The sequence below is a fragment of the Rattus norvegicus genome, chromosome 3, assembly GCF_021556685.1.
Source record: "Rattus norvegicus strain SHRSP/BbbUtx chromosome 3, alternate assembly SHRSP_T2T, whole genome shotgun sequence".
NCBI lineage: Eukaryota > Metazoa > Chordata > Mammalia > Rodentia > Muridae > Rattus > Rattus norvegicus.
In genome coordinates, this window is record NC_141536.1 from 142,823,903 (window position 1) to 142,839,855 (window position 15,953).

At 43.5% G+C, this 15,953-nt stretch overlaps 1 protein-coding gene across 28 annotated transcripts in view; it reads right to left on the reverse strand.

Moving 5' to 3' along the window:
* Positions 1-15,953, reverse strand: part of Cdk5rap1 (CDK5RAP1 mitochondrial tRNA methylthiotransferase) — a 140,877-nt gene that overhangs the window by 123,450 nt on the left and 1,474 nt on the right. For all 28 annotated transcript variants that reach the window (XR_015682074.1, XR_015682076.1, XR_015682077.1 and 25 more), the window contains 6 exons: positions 15,262-15,575; positions 13,389-13,492; positions 12,736-12,770; positions 11,308-11,408; positions 5,988-6,198; positions 637-757 (listed from right to left, as the gene is read on the reverse strand). Coding sequence is in view for 14 of the 28 variants with exons in the window: in XM_087649128.1 (XP_087505254.1) it covers positions 637-757; positions 5,988-6,198; positions 11,308-11,408; positions 12,736-12,770; positions 13,389-13,492; positions 15,262-15,575 (886 nt within the window). In the remaining 14 variants the exon portion in view is untranslated. The remainder of the gene's footprint in view (positions 1-636; positions 758-5,987; positions 6,199-11,307; positions 11,409-12,735; positions 12,771-13,388; positions 13,493-15,261; positions 15,576-15,953) is intronic.

The following is a 15,953-nucleotide window of genomic DNA, read 5'->3' on the forward strand; positions in this document are numbered from 1 at the left end:
CCATGTTGAAAACAAGTTTAAAACTTGGTGAACAGCTTCATGCCAAACCACTGATTAAAAATTAGCTGATTCAGGAGCTAGAGAGATGGGTCAGTGGTCAAGAGCATTGGCTGCTCTTCCAAAGCACCCAGACTCAAATCCTAACACCTACATGGCACTTGACAACTGTCCGTAATTCCAGTTCCAGGTTAACTGACACCCACATACATGGAGACAGACAGACATACAGACAGAACATGAATTTAAATACATTTTTTAAAATATTAGCTGAGTCTACCAAGAAACATATAAAAATCTCTTTAATTCAATAATTTCATACTTGAGTATCTTATCCAAAGACTGAACAACAGAATAAAACCTTAAGTAAAGAATGTGCATGCCTGTAATGCCAACTCAGGAAGTAAAGGCAGGTTTCAATTACCATCAATCCCTTACACAGAGTTTTGTACTATAGGGAGTTGGAAATGGGAAAGAGGGAGATAAACTTAGCAAATGAAAATAAATTTTACAAGCTACCAGGGATGGAACTCCCTCTGCCTAGGCAGGGGGAAGAAATAACATAGGCTACATAATTAGAAAGGTTGTCCTCAGCCTGGCCAGAACATGCTCAGCAGAAGAGAGCGTGAATAACTTTACCTGCTCAGAGAGCTTCCTCACTTCATCTAGAATGGAGGCAACTGGCCGACTCCTCTCCCTGCCCCGAGTGAAAGGAACGATACAGTAACTGCACATATTGTCGCAGCCCCGCATGATTGACCTAGGGAAGAAAGTGTCGGGACACAGTTAATGAGGAGGCAATGTTGTCTTAGCAATCTCAAGCAATAGGTCACAGCTCTACTGTTGTTGGGTTTTCTTTGCCTCCAACGTCAACTGCACTAACGTGAGATCTGTAAGTATGCAGTCGCACTGCACTAATGTGAGATCTGTAAGTATGCAGTCACACTCACTGCACTAACGTGAGATCTGTAAGTATGCAGTCGCACTGCACTAATGTGAGATCTGTAAGTATGCAGTCGCACTGCACTAATGTGAGATCTGTAAGTATGCAGTCACACTCACTGCACTAACGTGAGATCTGTAAGTATGCAGTCACACTCACTGCACTAACGTGAGATCTGTAAGTATGCAGTCACACTCACTGCACTAACGTGAGATCTGTAAGTATGCAGTCGCACTGCACTAATGTGAGATCTGTAAGTATGCAGTCGCACTGCACTAATGTGAGATCTGTAAGTATGCAGTCACACTCACTGCACTAACGTGAGATCTGTAAGTATGCAGTCACACTCACTGCACTAACGTGAGATCTGTAAGTATGCAGTCACACTCACTGCACTAACGTGAGATCTGTAAGTATGCAGTCTCACTCACTGCACTAACGTGAGATCTGTAAGTATGCAGTCGCACTGCACTAATGTGAGATCTGTAAGTATGCAGTCGCACTGCACTAATGTGAGATCTGTAAGTATGCAGTCACACTCACTGCACTAACGTGAGATCTGTAAGTATGCAGTCACACTCACTGCACTAACGTGAGATCTGTAAGTATGCAGTCACACTCACTGCACTAACGTGAGATCTGTAAGTATGCAGTCACACTCACTGCACTAACGTGAGATCTGTAAGTATGCAGTCACACTCACTGCACTAACGTGAGATCTGTAAGTATGCAGTCACACTCACTGCACTAACGTGAGATCTGTAAGTATGCAGTCACACTCACTGCACTAACGTGAGATCTGTAAGTATGCAGTCACACTCACTGCACTAACGTGAGATCTGTAAGTATGCAGTCACACTCACTGCACTAACGTGAGATCTGTAAGTATGCAGTCACACTCACTGCACTAACGTGAGATCTGTAAGTATGCAGTCACACTCACTGCACTAACGTGAGATCTGTAAGTATGCAGTCACACTCACTGCACTAACGTGAGATCTGTAAGTATGCAGTCACACTCACTGCACTAACGTGAGATCTGTAAGTATGCAGTCACACTCACTGCACTAACGTGAGATCTGTAAGTATGCAGTCACACTCACTGCACTAACGTGAGATCTGTAAGTATGCAGTCACACTCACTGCACTAACGTGAGATCTGTAAGTATGCAGTCACACTCACTGCACTAACGTGAGATCTGTAAGTATGCAGTCACACTCACTGCACTAACGTGAGATCTGTAAGTATGCAGTCACACTCACTGCACTAATGTGAGATCTGTAAGTATGCAGTCACACTCACTGCACTAACGTGAGATCTGTAAGTATGCAGTCACACTCACTGCACTAACGTGAGATCTGTAAGTATGCAGTCACACTCACTGCACTAACGTGAGATCTGTAAGTATGCAGTCACACTCACTGCACTAACGTGAGATCTGTAAGTATGCAGTCACACTCACTGCACTAACGTGAGATCTGTAAGTATGCAGTCACACTCACTGCACTAACGTGAGATCTGTAAGTATGCAGTCACACTCACTGCACTAACGTGAGATCTGTAAGTATGCAGTCACACTCACTGCACTAACGTGAGATCTGTAAGTATGCAGTCACACTCACTGCACTAACGTGAGATCTGTAAGTATGCAGTCACACTCACTGCACTAACGTGAGATCTGTAAGTATGCAGTCACACTCACTGCACTAACGTGAGATCTGTAAGTATGCAGTCACACTCACTGCACTAACGTGAGATCTGTAAGTATGCAGTCACACTCACTGCACTAACGTGAGATCTGTAAGTATGCAGTCACACTCACTGCACTAACGTGAGATCTGTAAGTATGCAGTCACACTCACTGCACTAACGTGAGATCTGTAAGTATGCAGTCACACTCACTGCACTAACGTGAGATCTGTAAGTATGCAGTCACACTCACTGCACTAACGTGAGATCTGTAAGTATGCAGTCACACTCACTGCACTAACGTGAGATCTGTAAGTATGCAGTCACACTCACTGCACTAACGTGAGATCTGTAAGTATGCAGTCACACTCACTGCACTAACGTGAGATCTGTAAGTATGCAGTCACACTCACTGCACTAACGTGAGATCTGTAAGTATGCAGTCACACTCACTGCACTAACGTGAGATCTGTAAGTATGCAGTCACACTCACTGCACTAACGTGAGATCTGTAAGTATGCAGTCACACTCACTGCACTAACGTGAGATCTGTAAGTATGCAGTCACACTCACTGCACTAACGTGAGATCTGTAAGTATGCAGTCACACTCACTGCACTAACGTGAGATCTGTAAGTATGCAGTCACACTCACTGCACTAACGTGAGATCTGTAAGTATGCAGTCACACTCACTGCACTAACGTGAGATCTGTAAGTATGCAGTCACACTCACTGCACTAACGTGAGATCTGTAAGTATGCAGTCACACTCACTGCACTAACGTGAGATCTGTAAGTATGCAGTCACACTCACTGCACTAACGTGAGATCTGTAAGTATGCAGTCACACTCACTGCACTAACGTGAGATCTGTAAGTATGCAGTCACACTCACTGCACTAACGTGAGATCTGTAAGTATGCAGTCACACTCACTGCACTAATGTGAGATCTGTAAGTATGCAGTCACACTCACTGCACTAACGTGAGATCTGTAAGTATGCAGTCACACTCACTGCACTAATGTGAGATCTGTAAGTATGCAGTCACACTCACTGCACTAACGTGAGATCTGTAAGTATGCAGTCACACTCACTGCACTAACGTGAGATCTGTAAGTATGCAGTCACACTCACTGCACTAACGTGAGATCTGTAAGTATGCAGTCACACTCACTGCACTAACGTGAGATCTGTAAGTATGCAGTCACACTCACTGCACTAACGTGAGATCTGTAAGTATGCAGTCACACTCACTGCACTAACGTGAGATCTGTAAGTATGCAGTCACACTCACTGCACTAACGTGAGATCTGTAAGTATGCAGTCACACTCACTGCACTAACGTGAGATCTGTAAGTATGCAGTCACACTCACTGCACTAATGTGAGATCTGTAAGTATGCAGTCACACTCACTGCACTAACGTGAGATCTGTAAGTATGCAGTCACACTCACTGCACTAATGTGAGATCTGTAAGTATGCAGTCACACTCACTGCACTAACGTGAGATCTGTAAGTATGCAGTCACACTCACTGCACTAATGTGAGATCTGTAAGTATGCAGTCACACTCACTGCACTAACGTGAGATCTGTAAGTATGCAGTCACACTCACTGCACTAACGTGAGATCTGTAAGTATGCAGTCACACTGCACTAACGTGAGATCTGTAAGTATGCAGTCACACTCACTGCACTAACGTGAGATCTGTAAGTATGCAGTCACACTGCACTAACGTGAGATCTGTAAGTATGCAGTCAGACTATGACCAGACCGACACGGTGAGATGCTGATGGAAGCACAGTGGTGAAGGCTGACTCAGATGCGCGGTGCTGCTACTGTGTTATAGGTATGTTAGTGTGTACATATACTAACATTGCAACCTTATGTAGAGACTGAAAACAAACTAACTCTATGTCTACACAGGTTATAAAACACACCCTGAATTTAAAACATAGTTTGCATTTCTCCCACATTCTTTTTCTTTGGAATGGGATCTTATGTGAGTCAGGTTAGACTTAAACTTGCTATGTAGCAAAAACCATGGATGATCTTGAACTCCTGATCCTCCTGCCTCCACCTCCCAAGTGTTGCATTTACGAATATGCATCAGCAAACCTGACTCCAGCTTTGGTTTTCTGAGTCAGGGTCTCTCAATGGAGTCCTGAATTGCTGGCAATGCTGTAGAGCCCAGGCTGCCCTTGAACTCACAGTAGGCAGTGTACCTGCCTCCTGCTCCCAACTGTCAGGAGCTTCTTCCCAGCTACTGTTTTCTAATTCTAAGACGAAGGCTTTCCAAGTAACAGAGACTAGCCTGGAACACACAAAATGGCCACAAATTCACAACAATCTTCCTGCCTCAGTCAGCCTCAGATTGCAAGCATATACTACAGTAGCTTAAAAAAAGTTCTATCAAGAAAGTCCAAGATATTTCTTTAAGTGAAAATAAACAAAACAATAATATTGGGCTAGAGAGATGGCTCATGTATCAAGAGCACTGACTGCCCTTCCACAGGTCCTGAGTTCAATTCCCAGCAACCACATGGTGGCTCACAACCATCTGTAATGAGATCTGATGCCCTCTTCTGGCCTGCAGGCATACGTGCAGGCAGAACACTATACATAATAAATAAACAAATCTTTAAAATAATAATATTTATGTTTTAAAAAGAGGGTAGGAAAAGACTCCTTATGTGTATATGACTGCAGATACAAGAATAGTTCTAGAAGGATTAAGAAAGAAATGACAAGCTGGGTGATGGCGTCGTACTCCTTTAATACCAGCACTCAAGAGACAAAGGCAGGCAGATCTCTGAGTTCAAGGCCAGCCTGGTCTACAGAGCAAATTTCAGGATGACCGGGGCTACACAGAGAAACTCTTGTCTTGAAGAACCAAGAAAGAGAGAGAGAGAGAGAGAGAGAGAGAGGAGAGTGGAGAGAGAGAGAGAGAGAGAGAAAGAAAGAAAGAGAGAAAGAAAGAGAGAGAGAGAAAAAGAGAGAGAGAGAGAGAGAGAGAGAGAGAGAGAGAGAAAGAAAGAAAGAAAGAAAGAAAGAAAGAAAGAAAGAAAGAAAGAAAGAAAGAAAGGAAGAAAGAAAGGCAGGCAGATAGATAGATATGACTGACATGGACACCCTTGAGAAATGAAATGGCCTCAGAGAGCAGGAGCAGGGATGATGGGCATGGCAAGGATGATGGTGTGAGGGGATTTTACTACATTAGAGGTTGGTTTCTATATGCTGTACTATAACTGAGCATACTTATTCATTTTCCTATGTTCAACAGTAAGACTAACATGCTATTTCAAAAGCAAGAGAGAGGGATGAGGGCCACTCAGCCCGACTCTCACATAGTGACTCACACGAAGGCAGAAGTGGCACTGGGGCTCGTTTGGACTGGCATGATATCCGCGTAGGTCTCATCCAGAGAGAGAAGCACATTTGCTGCTTGCTGACCTGACTCCACAACGGCCAGCAGCCGGGGAAGGTCTCGATAGGCATCTGGACCAGCCAAAAGATCTACCATTTTCTCCCTGTTGAGGATCTCTCCCTTCAGTCTCTCAGCCATGCAGCCTAGGAAGCAAAAGAAACTAGCACCTTACCCCCGGCTCACTTGGTTCCTGGCTTTTGTTTAGTGCACATGATTTATAACGTGAAGACCAAAAACAGAAAAAACTTCTTTAAGAGTTTAGTATTATCCTTCAAACCCAACCCATACCACTGAACCCATATCTTCAGATACAAAAACATCACAGAAATATTCAAAGCAACTCAATGTTTTTCACCATTGCTGGAGATGGAACGCTGCTGGAGGTGGAGGTGGAGGTGGTGGAGGTGGAGGTGGTAGTGGAGGAGGTGGAGGAGGTGGTGGTGGTGGAGGAGATGGTGGAGGTGATGGTGGAGGTGGAGGAGGTGGTGGTGGTGGAGGAGGTGGTGGAGGTGGAGGAGGTGGTGGTGGAGGTGGTGGAGGTGATGGTGGAGGTGGAGGTGGAGGTGGAGGAGGTGGTGGTGGTGGTGGAGGTGGAGGAGGTGGTGGTGGTGGAGGTGGAGGTGGAGGTGATGGTGGAGGTGATGGTGGAGGTGATGGTGGAGGTGGAGGAGGTGGTGGTGGTGGAGGTGATGGTGGAGGTGATGGTGGAGGTGGAGGTGGTGGAGGTGGAGGTGGTGGTGGTGGCAGTACACATTTTTAACTCCAGAACTCAGGAGGAAGAGGCAGGCAGAGCTCTGTGAGTTCAATGCAAGCCTGGTCTATGGAGCGAGCTCCAGGGCAGCCAGGGCTTCACAGGGAAACCCTGTCTTGAAAAACAAACAAAACCTTTAAAGTACATCTTTTACAAACTCCTTATACTGGTAGTTGTTTGGGGTTTCTTTAAAGGTTTTTTTTTTGTTTATGTGAATGTGCACCTGTGTATGAGTATGTGCACATGAGTGACGTTGCCTGTTAAATTCAGAAAGGAGGGTTAAATCCCTGGATCTGCAAGTACAAGCAGTTGTAAGCTGCCCAACGCAGAAGCTGGGAACCAAAGTTGAATCCTTTGTGAAAACAGTATGTGCTCTTCACTGCTGATTCATCTCTCCAGCCCCACAGTTTGTTTTTTAAGGTTTTTTTAAAGATTGTATGTATAATTAGTGGGGCGGGGATGCACATGAGTACAAGTGCCTGTGTAGGACAGAAGAGGGTGTTGGATATTTCAGGGAGCTAGAGTAGGAGCCAACTCAGGTCCTGTGGAAGAGCAACATATGCTCTTAGCCACTGAGCCATCTCCCCACCCTAACCCCATTGTTTGAGCTGTTAAGTTGACCCAACCTAGACTCGCCTGGCGGACGCCACATAAGAACAGTAGTGGACAGGTAAGCTTCCTGGAGACAGGCCACTCTTTTGCACAGCTTCGATGGCTGTACCTTGAAGAGGCACAGCCCTAGGGGCTCTGTCCCAGGACTTCTTGCTACTGCTGTGCCTTCTCGTGTCTGTCATTGCTATATTACTCATATATGTGGCATGGTGTGATTAGGCAAGGAGAGACCCTCACGGCCTATAGTCTGGTGTGATTCCATCCTGGATGACAGCCCACTCTGTTTGGCAATTTTCCTGCAGATCACCATGAAGATGATGCTGTTTAGATGAATTAATGATTTTATAAAACTCCTGATTTGATTTAAATAGTTTTAGAAAGTTAGGGTAGTTGAGAGAAGGTTTTGTTATTAAGGAGATGGTTTAAGGGCTGGAGAGATAGGAAATGTTTAGTTAGGTATGAGTTCCAAAAGAAGAATACATAATTATCTGCTGTGTAATAATTTTAATCTGTTTTTGAAGAATATGTGTTTGTGGTGATTTTTTATTTTAGAGAATATATAACTTGTAGCTATAAGATGATCTTTTTCCTACATGGAGAACTCTGTCTTAGGTGGTATAAAAAGGCTAAGAGAAAAAATAGTTATTGGAGTTAACTGGTTGAAGTTTGTTCCATCTAACAAATATGTATATGTATTGAGCTGGCAAGATGGCATACATGCAGGCAGAACACTGTATACATAATAAACAGATCTTTAAAATAATAATATTTATGTCTTTTAAATTATTTGCTTTAAAGATTTATGTATGTATATGAGTACACTGTTGCTGTCTTCATTCAGACACACCAGAAGAGGACATCGGATTCCATTACAGATGGTTGTGAGCCACCATGTGGTTGCTGGGAATTGAATCAGGACTTCTAGAAGAGCAGTCAGTGCTCTTAAGCTCTGAGCTATCTCTCCTGCCCAAGTATTTATGTTTTAAAAGGAGGATAGGAGGGGTTGGGGATTTAGCTCAGCGGTAGAGTGCTTGCCTATCGAGCACAAGGCCCTGGGTTTGGTCCCCAGCTCCGAAAAAAAAAAAAGGAAAAAAAAAAAAAAAAAAAGGAGGATAGGAGGGGTTGGGGATTTAGCTCAGCGGTAGAGTGCTTACCTATCGAGCGCAAGGCCCTGGATTCAGTCCCCAGCTCCGAAAAAAAAAAGAAAGAAAAAAGGAGGATAGGAAAAGATTCCTTATGTGTATATGACTGCACATACAAGGACAGTTCTAGAAGGATTAAGTAGGAAATGACAAGCTGGGTGGTGGTGGTGTACTCCTTTAATACCAGCACTCAGGAGGCGGAGGCTGTGTGTGGTTTTAATAAGAGTGATTAAGTTAACCAGACTATAATAGACAGTCTACTATGCATAAAGTTAAATATATTAATTGTCATGGTTTCAATATGCTTGGCCCAGGAAGTGGCACTATTTGGAGGTGTGGTCTTGTTGGAATAGATGTGGGCTTTTGCACCCTAGTCCTAGCTACCTGGAAGTCAGTCTTCCACTAGCAGCCTTCAGATGAATATGTAGAACTCTCAGCTCCTCCTGCACCATGCCTGCCAGGATGCTGCCATGCTCCCGCAATGATGGCAATGGACTGAACCTCTGAACCTGTGAGCCAGCCCCAGTTAAATGTCCTTTATAAGACTTGCATTGGTCATGGTGTCTGTTCACAGCATAAAACCCTAACTAAGACATTAGCCAAATTCTGGACAGAAAAAATGCAGAGTTTTCTTTCGATTAAAGTATCTTTTTCTGTTTAATTTATTTGTGTGTGTGTGTATGTGTGTGTGTGTGTGTGTGTGTGTGTGTACTGCAGTATACAGAGGACAAAGTGGGCTCTCTCCTTCTACCATATGACTTTCCACAATCAAACTCAGATCAGCGGGTTTGATGGCAAGTGCTTTCCCCTCTGAGCCACCTTGCCAAGCCCCGGGCATTTATTTTTTAATTATGTTTCCTAGCCACCTAGACCAGAACTGTCCAACAGAGCTTTCTATACGGAGAAGGAATATGCTAGATGGAAGTGACTACAGATGCTGCACAAGCTGGTGACCCCTAGTCAGGTGTGGCTACTGAGACACTGAAATGTGTCTGATGCAAAGGAAGAAGTGATTTTTGGAAATTTTATTTTAAATGTGACTACCAACTACCATACTGGTCAGGATAGACCTGGATTTTCACATGTTCAGTATTTCACATCAAAGATAACTACCCTGGAAACTCACGTTGTCCTCCAGACACCAAAGGCTATTCCTGCATCCATCACTGGGTATACACACTACACCAGGCTCTAGGAAGTCTATCAGTCTAGGAAGCTCATCACCATCTGAGCATCCATTCCTTCCAAGCGCTACAAAAAGCTCACAGGACCCCTTAGGGTTTTCTACAGGGGTCGCATATCAGATGTCCTGCATATCAGATATTTACATTATGATTCATAACAGTAGCAAAACTACAGTTATGAAGTAGCAATGAAAATAATTTTATGGTTGGGGGGGATCACCACAACATGAGGAACTGTATTAAAGGGTCACAGCATTAGGAAGGTTGGGAACCGCTGCTCAAAAGGAAAAACTCTAGTGCTAGTGGCCTATCCCAGCACCCAGTTTTCTGAGGAAGGTAGTGAAGGGGTATGGAGTAAGTGACCATCAAAGCCAAATCTCATTTATCTTTGGCAATCCTTCTATTTTTTAACTCTTTGCTAGTCTAAGGCCAAAAGCCTCTGGCTTCTGGCAATTTTCTCCTGCTGATAGCAGCAAGGGACTAAGAAAGAAAAATCTACCTATTCAGGGTCTTTGTCCTTCTACTCCTGGGCCTCGCTGATCAGCTGAGAGGCTTGGTGTCTGTCAATACTTTATAAACCAGAGTAAAAAGAAAAGGAAGAAAGGGAGAATTCAAACACACATACAGACACACACAAACATACACAGACACACACACACACACTTTGACAGGGCCCAAACACCGGTCTCAACAATTCCAGAAGTGTTCATGCATACTTACATAATACATATTCCTACACACACACACACACACACACACACACACACATACATATGTGTGTGTGTACATATATATATAGTCAGACACATATACATATAGACATATTGTGCATATATACAGACATACATACAGATATATATATTTGGTGGATGGGGCAGAGACCCAGATGCCACACTTTATTTCTTCTCTCTGGCCTTCATATACCTTCTTAGACAAAAGCATTTTATAAAATTACCTCAGATAAAATTTTACACAAAAGGAGAGTTACAGAAGGATGTTAGTAGTAAGTTCAGAGCAGTGTTTCACTCCATAAGCTCATTATAAGTTCAAAGCAACAGTTTCACATGGCCTTGCTTTATCATAGTGCACACTGTGGCTTCATCCTTGGACCTGACCTAGAATGTTTTCTTTTGATCACAAAGCCTATTTTCTTATCCTAGTACAATTAGCCTATGACACATGAAAGTTTACAGAATACTATTTGCAGATTTTAGAGGGCTCAAAATTACTTGTATAAGTTTCAGAATTATAAAATCATCAATTTGTCTACACAGCATTACTACATGAGTACAAATTCATGCTAATCTGTCCAATATGGTGGGCTGATGCCCAGGAATCATTAGGCTATGCAATAATGACAGGAAAGACCTATCAGCAGCAAGAATTAATTCTGGGATGAATTCTCTAAGAACCCTACATTTTTAGAACTCACCCATCACAGGCCATCCAAAATGGTGGGCCATCGCCAGAAAAGTCACTTGCAAGCCTTGGCCCCTCCTAGATGGCTTCTGTCACTCAAGTAACACAAGTCTCAAAATGGAATATTTGAAAATGACTGGATACCTAGAATCCCAATCCTCAGAGGTACCCGGGAGCGTGGTCGCTTTGCCTTCAGGACTTTTAGCTGATGTAAACGGTTCCAGATGGTCTGCTCAGCCTTCTCCCTGCAAAGATCCAAAGTGGCGAAAATGAGTCGAAAATAAACTATAGGGCAAGATAGGGGAACAGGACAATGGGAAGAAAAACCACTTCTTCCCAACTCTTCTGTGAGTCTCCTCCCTTCAAGTACACTCCACCGTAGCTCTGCTTCTCCTGAATTTGGCAATTTGTTTTTGTTGTTTCACACATTCTGTAGCCCAGGCTAACCCAAAACTCATTATGTAGCCTAAGATATTCTCAAACTCACAGCACTCCATCTTCCTTGACCTCCCAAATACTAGGATTACAGGCATAAGCCACCACCCTGGTTTGTTTAATGTTTACTTAGTATTTTCTGTCAGATGTCAGTGGGCTACTTATAGACCTGTCTTGTCCCAATACTAGGCCAAGCTCCTTAAAGCCTGCCTTTTGAGAGGTTCATTTCTGAATCTCTCCTAACAACTAGCTCAGTATCATTCAACAGAGGCCCCATAAGAAACATGTCAGATCAAGGGGACACTACCATGCCTTGAACAACGAACAAACAAAAGGGGGTATGTTCACTTTCTTAATTCATTTCTTTAATTTGTCATGCATGTTCGTGTACCCAGCAGCTGTGTGTGCCTAGCTCCTGTAGAGGGATCGGGTCCCCTGGAACTGGAACTGAAGACGACTGTGAGGCACCATGTGGGTGTGAGAGACTGAACTCAAGTCTTCTAGGAGAGCAGCCAGTGTTCCGACTGCTGAACCACCTCTGCAGTCTATCACTTCTGATGGACTTCTCATGATCAGGTACTTCCTAACCACCTCTGAAGATGCCACTCTTTTTTTTTTATTTTTTTTCAAAATTCTGTTTCCCAACCATTTGGCTACACATCAAATCAGGTGCATACATTATAAGACTATGCCACTAGTAGCCAGAAAACATCAGGAAATTTAGGAGCTCAGTCCTTCTAAAACTCAGTATAACGTATAGAGCTTGTTTTGGGCATTTATGCAGCTAATCTTTCCCTTTTAGGCAGCTCTCACTGTGTAGTCCAGGCTAGTCCAGAACTCACAATCCCCTTCAACTTTTGCAGTGTCAGGATTGCAGTGTGTACTACCATGCAATAAGAGGAACAACTTCACAAATTGCTACTGTGAGAATTAAATAAATACATCCATGTATAGTGGTCACATGGAACCCAACACACAGGACATGTTATCAAATGTCAGCCAGTTACATCAGGACTATGTCTGTTATGTGAAAAACTCTTAATGCTGACCTGGCCATTGGTTCATCTCCATAAGTAAGCCCCCCTGACATGATTATACATATTACATTCACTTCTTACAGAGAGAACAAATTTGTACCTGATAGAACACGTGACAAGAAGGATCACATCGGCCTAGGAGAGAGCAAGAAAAAGAAACATAAACTTTGAAGTTAGCCTGGCAGGATCACCACCAAGCAGTCCACCTGCTTTTTTCTATTATCATGATGACGTACAGAGAATAAATCGTATCATCTTAACCATTTTCAAGGATACAGGGCTATAATAAGAACACTGGAACACTGGAATGCAACCACCACCATCTCCTTCGAGAACTCCCCAGGGAAAGCTCCTTATCCTCTATGCCCTAACTCCTTACGCCTTACTCCCATTCTCCACAGCAATCTTTGCTTTCCTCTGACTCGGTTTGGCTTTGGAGACACAGTAATGCCCTGTAGTCATCATGGCCTCAAATTCTACACCCTCCTGCCTCCACTCCATTACAGCCATGTTACCATAAGTTTGATAACTCCTTTCCTGAAGATGAACTGCACCATGAGAGCTCAAAATAGCTGAGCCATCAGTTAGTTTATGCCAGTCCTACAGTACATGTCACTAAAGGAATTAACACATCACTCAAAGGAACTAACTCAGCAGGCGACAACCTCCTCCTGAGATTCACTGCATCTAAGAACCTGCACCAAAGCAGAAGAGCCCAAGCCCAGGAAACAGGGAAGCAAGGAATTCAAATACCTCTTGAAGGTTGCTGGTCCGCAAGTAGCCGCTCTTCTGTAAAATGGACCAGGCTATCTCTGTGTCATTCACATTCATCTGACAGCCATAGGTCTCGAGGTAGACTGCAATGAAAAGCAGGCTGATTCCAAGGTAGACAGAGGGCCACATGTTTTGGGCCTCCTTGACAAAGCCCTCAGAAACATCAGAGGCAACTAATTAGTCACAAAATCTAATGTTGCCTCAACCCTAAAACACCATCAACTGCCAGAGAGACCCCCCCAAATTAGTAATAGCCTTTCAGAACAAGAAAATACAACATCATATGCACACACTTATTCTATGTGTGGTATTTGAAATAGAAGGGCATATGATGACCCTCTTTAAGGAAATCTAAACTCACACCCCTGTATTGTAGTCCTCCTCTAATCAGGGGGTCTCTAGCTCTGGAAACGGCAGAATTGGTCAGAGGGGACACACCACAGAATAAAAATGAAAACAAACATGGTCTGTTTTGAAGTAAAAATACAAATTTACACAAAGTTCCAAAACATGAATTTCACACTTCAGTAGGTTCTTTCAAATCATATTTCTAGTAACAACGCCATTACCACCAGCAGGCTTCCAAGTAGAAGTCGGGCAGAGTGCATCATACTCATAAAGCCAACACATACGAGGCCAAGGCAAGAGAATCATGAATGTGAAGCCAGCCTTAGCTACACAGTGAGCTCCAGGACAACCTGGACTAAAGAGACAGATTACTTCACAAAAAGCAAAACAAAAAACAGAAAACATCAGGTTTTGTTTTGTTTAGGTGGGGGTCTCATTATATAGCTCTGGCTAATCTGTAACTCATTATGCAGACCAGGCTAGCTTTGAACTCATAGAGACACCACTGCTCTGCCTGCCAAGTGCTGAGGAAAAAAAAAAAAAAGGTGTGTGTCACATGCTAGCCAACATATATATATATATATATATATATATATGTATATATGTATATATGTATATATGTATATATATATGTATATATATGTATGTTTGTATGGATGTGTGTATATGTGTGTGTGTGTATGTAAGTGTATGTGTGTATGTATATGTATGTATGTATATAGGGAGGTGAGGGTACATATGCCATGGCACCAGTACGGAGGTCAGAGGACAACTTGTGGCAGTCAGCTCTCTCCTTCCACCATGTGGGCTCCTGGGATCAAACTCAGGTCATCAGATTTGACAGCAAGCAACTTTACCTTCTGAGTCATCTTGTCAGCCCCAAGAATAAAATTCTAAACCAGAAGAGGTGGCAGATGGCAGGTATGAGTGATTCCATCAGTTTGGAGGCTGAGGTAAGAGGAGTATGAATTCCAAACTAACCCAGTTTCAAAAGACAGGCTTGGGCAAGGTGGCTCAATGGATAAAGGCTCCTGCCAGCAAGCCTGATGACTTCTAACCTCTCAACACACATGGTGGAAGGAGACAACCAAGTCTCACAAGTTATCCCCTGATTTCCACAGCTGCTACACGCATACAATAAATGATGCAATTTAAATGCAATCCTAAAGATTATAATTAAAACAGAGATTACAGTATCTCCATATGTAACCAAAGAGAGGACTGCAATTCATGAGTGCACAGCATTGAGGTTTTTCCTGAGGAGATAAGGATGCTGTGGATGGAGCTCAGAGCTTTGGGCATGCTAGGCAATCACCCTACCACACAACTCTCCCCCAGCCCAGCCCTTGAGTTTCTTTAGAATAACACTACTTGGTAGGCAATCTACCTACTCTATTAACTCCCTAAAGCCAAGAACATAATAAGACAACAGCAAAAGCAATCAGATCACAGATGCCGCAATGGAGCAAAGAAGGAAGCCAAAGGGGGGGAAAATAAAGCCAACCCTTTCTCTGCCTTCCTAGAAGTTCATCCCCTGAGAGATAGGGAGGTGGGTCCTCCACTTCTGGAGAAGATGGTTTCTCTTGAGGAACTGAAGCACTTCTTAAAAAATGCTGAAAAGTCGGTCCAGTGGCTAGCCTGGAGCTGAAATCCTTCTGAACTCCTTCTGAGCTCTTCCCCTCTGGATCAGGACAGGAAGTGCTGTTATGTGCCCTGAAGGTCCTAAGCAACACCCAGCACATGGAGGTCAATGGTGCTGATAGCCTCTGTGCTCGGAAGACACGCTGTAAAGGATGCATGGCACCTGCAGTCCTTAATCTGTAAAAGAAAGAAACACACCAGTATATCCTGCACGCCCCATACAGAAACTGCTCTGCATACTCCGCCTTGCTCAAACAGAACAAAGTATGCTTTTTCCAGGGGACAGGGCTCATAAGAGGTGTTGACACTTAATCTCAGGATTATCTTGGGCTGGCCTGGAACTCAACTCCCTATGTAGTCCAGGCTGGGCGGATTGTGAGGTTATGTGAGGTTCATTTGTTCTTTTCTTTTCTTTTCTTTTCTTTCTTATTGAGATCTTCCTATGTAGCCCAGACTGACCACCAACTCTCCTCATTCCTCCCACCTCATTCTTCCAAATGCCAGAATCACAGGCACAGTTTGAAAGTACTGTTTGATTTTGGGTTTGCTTTTTTT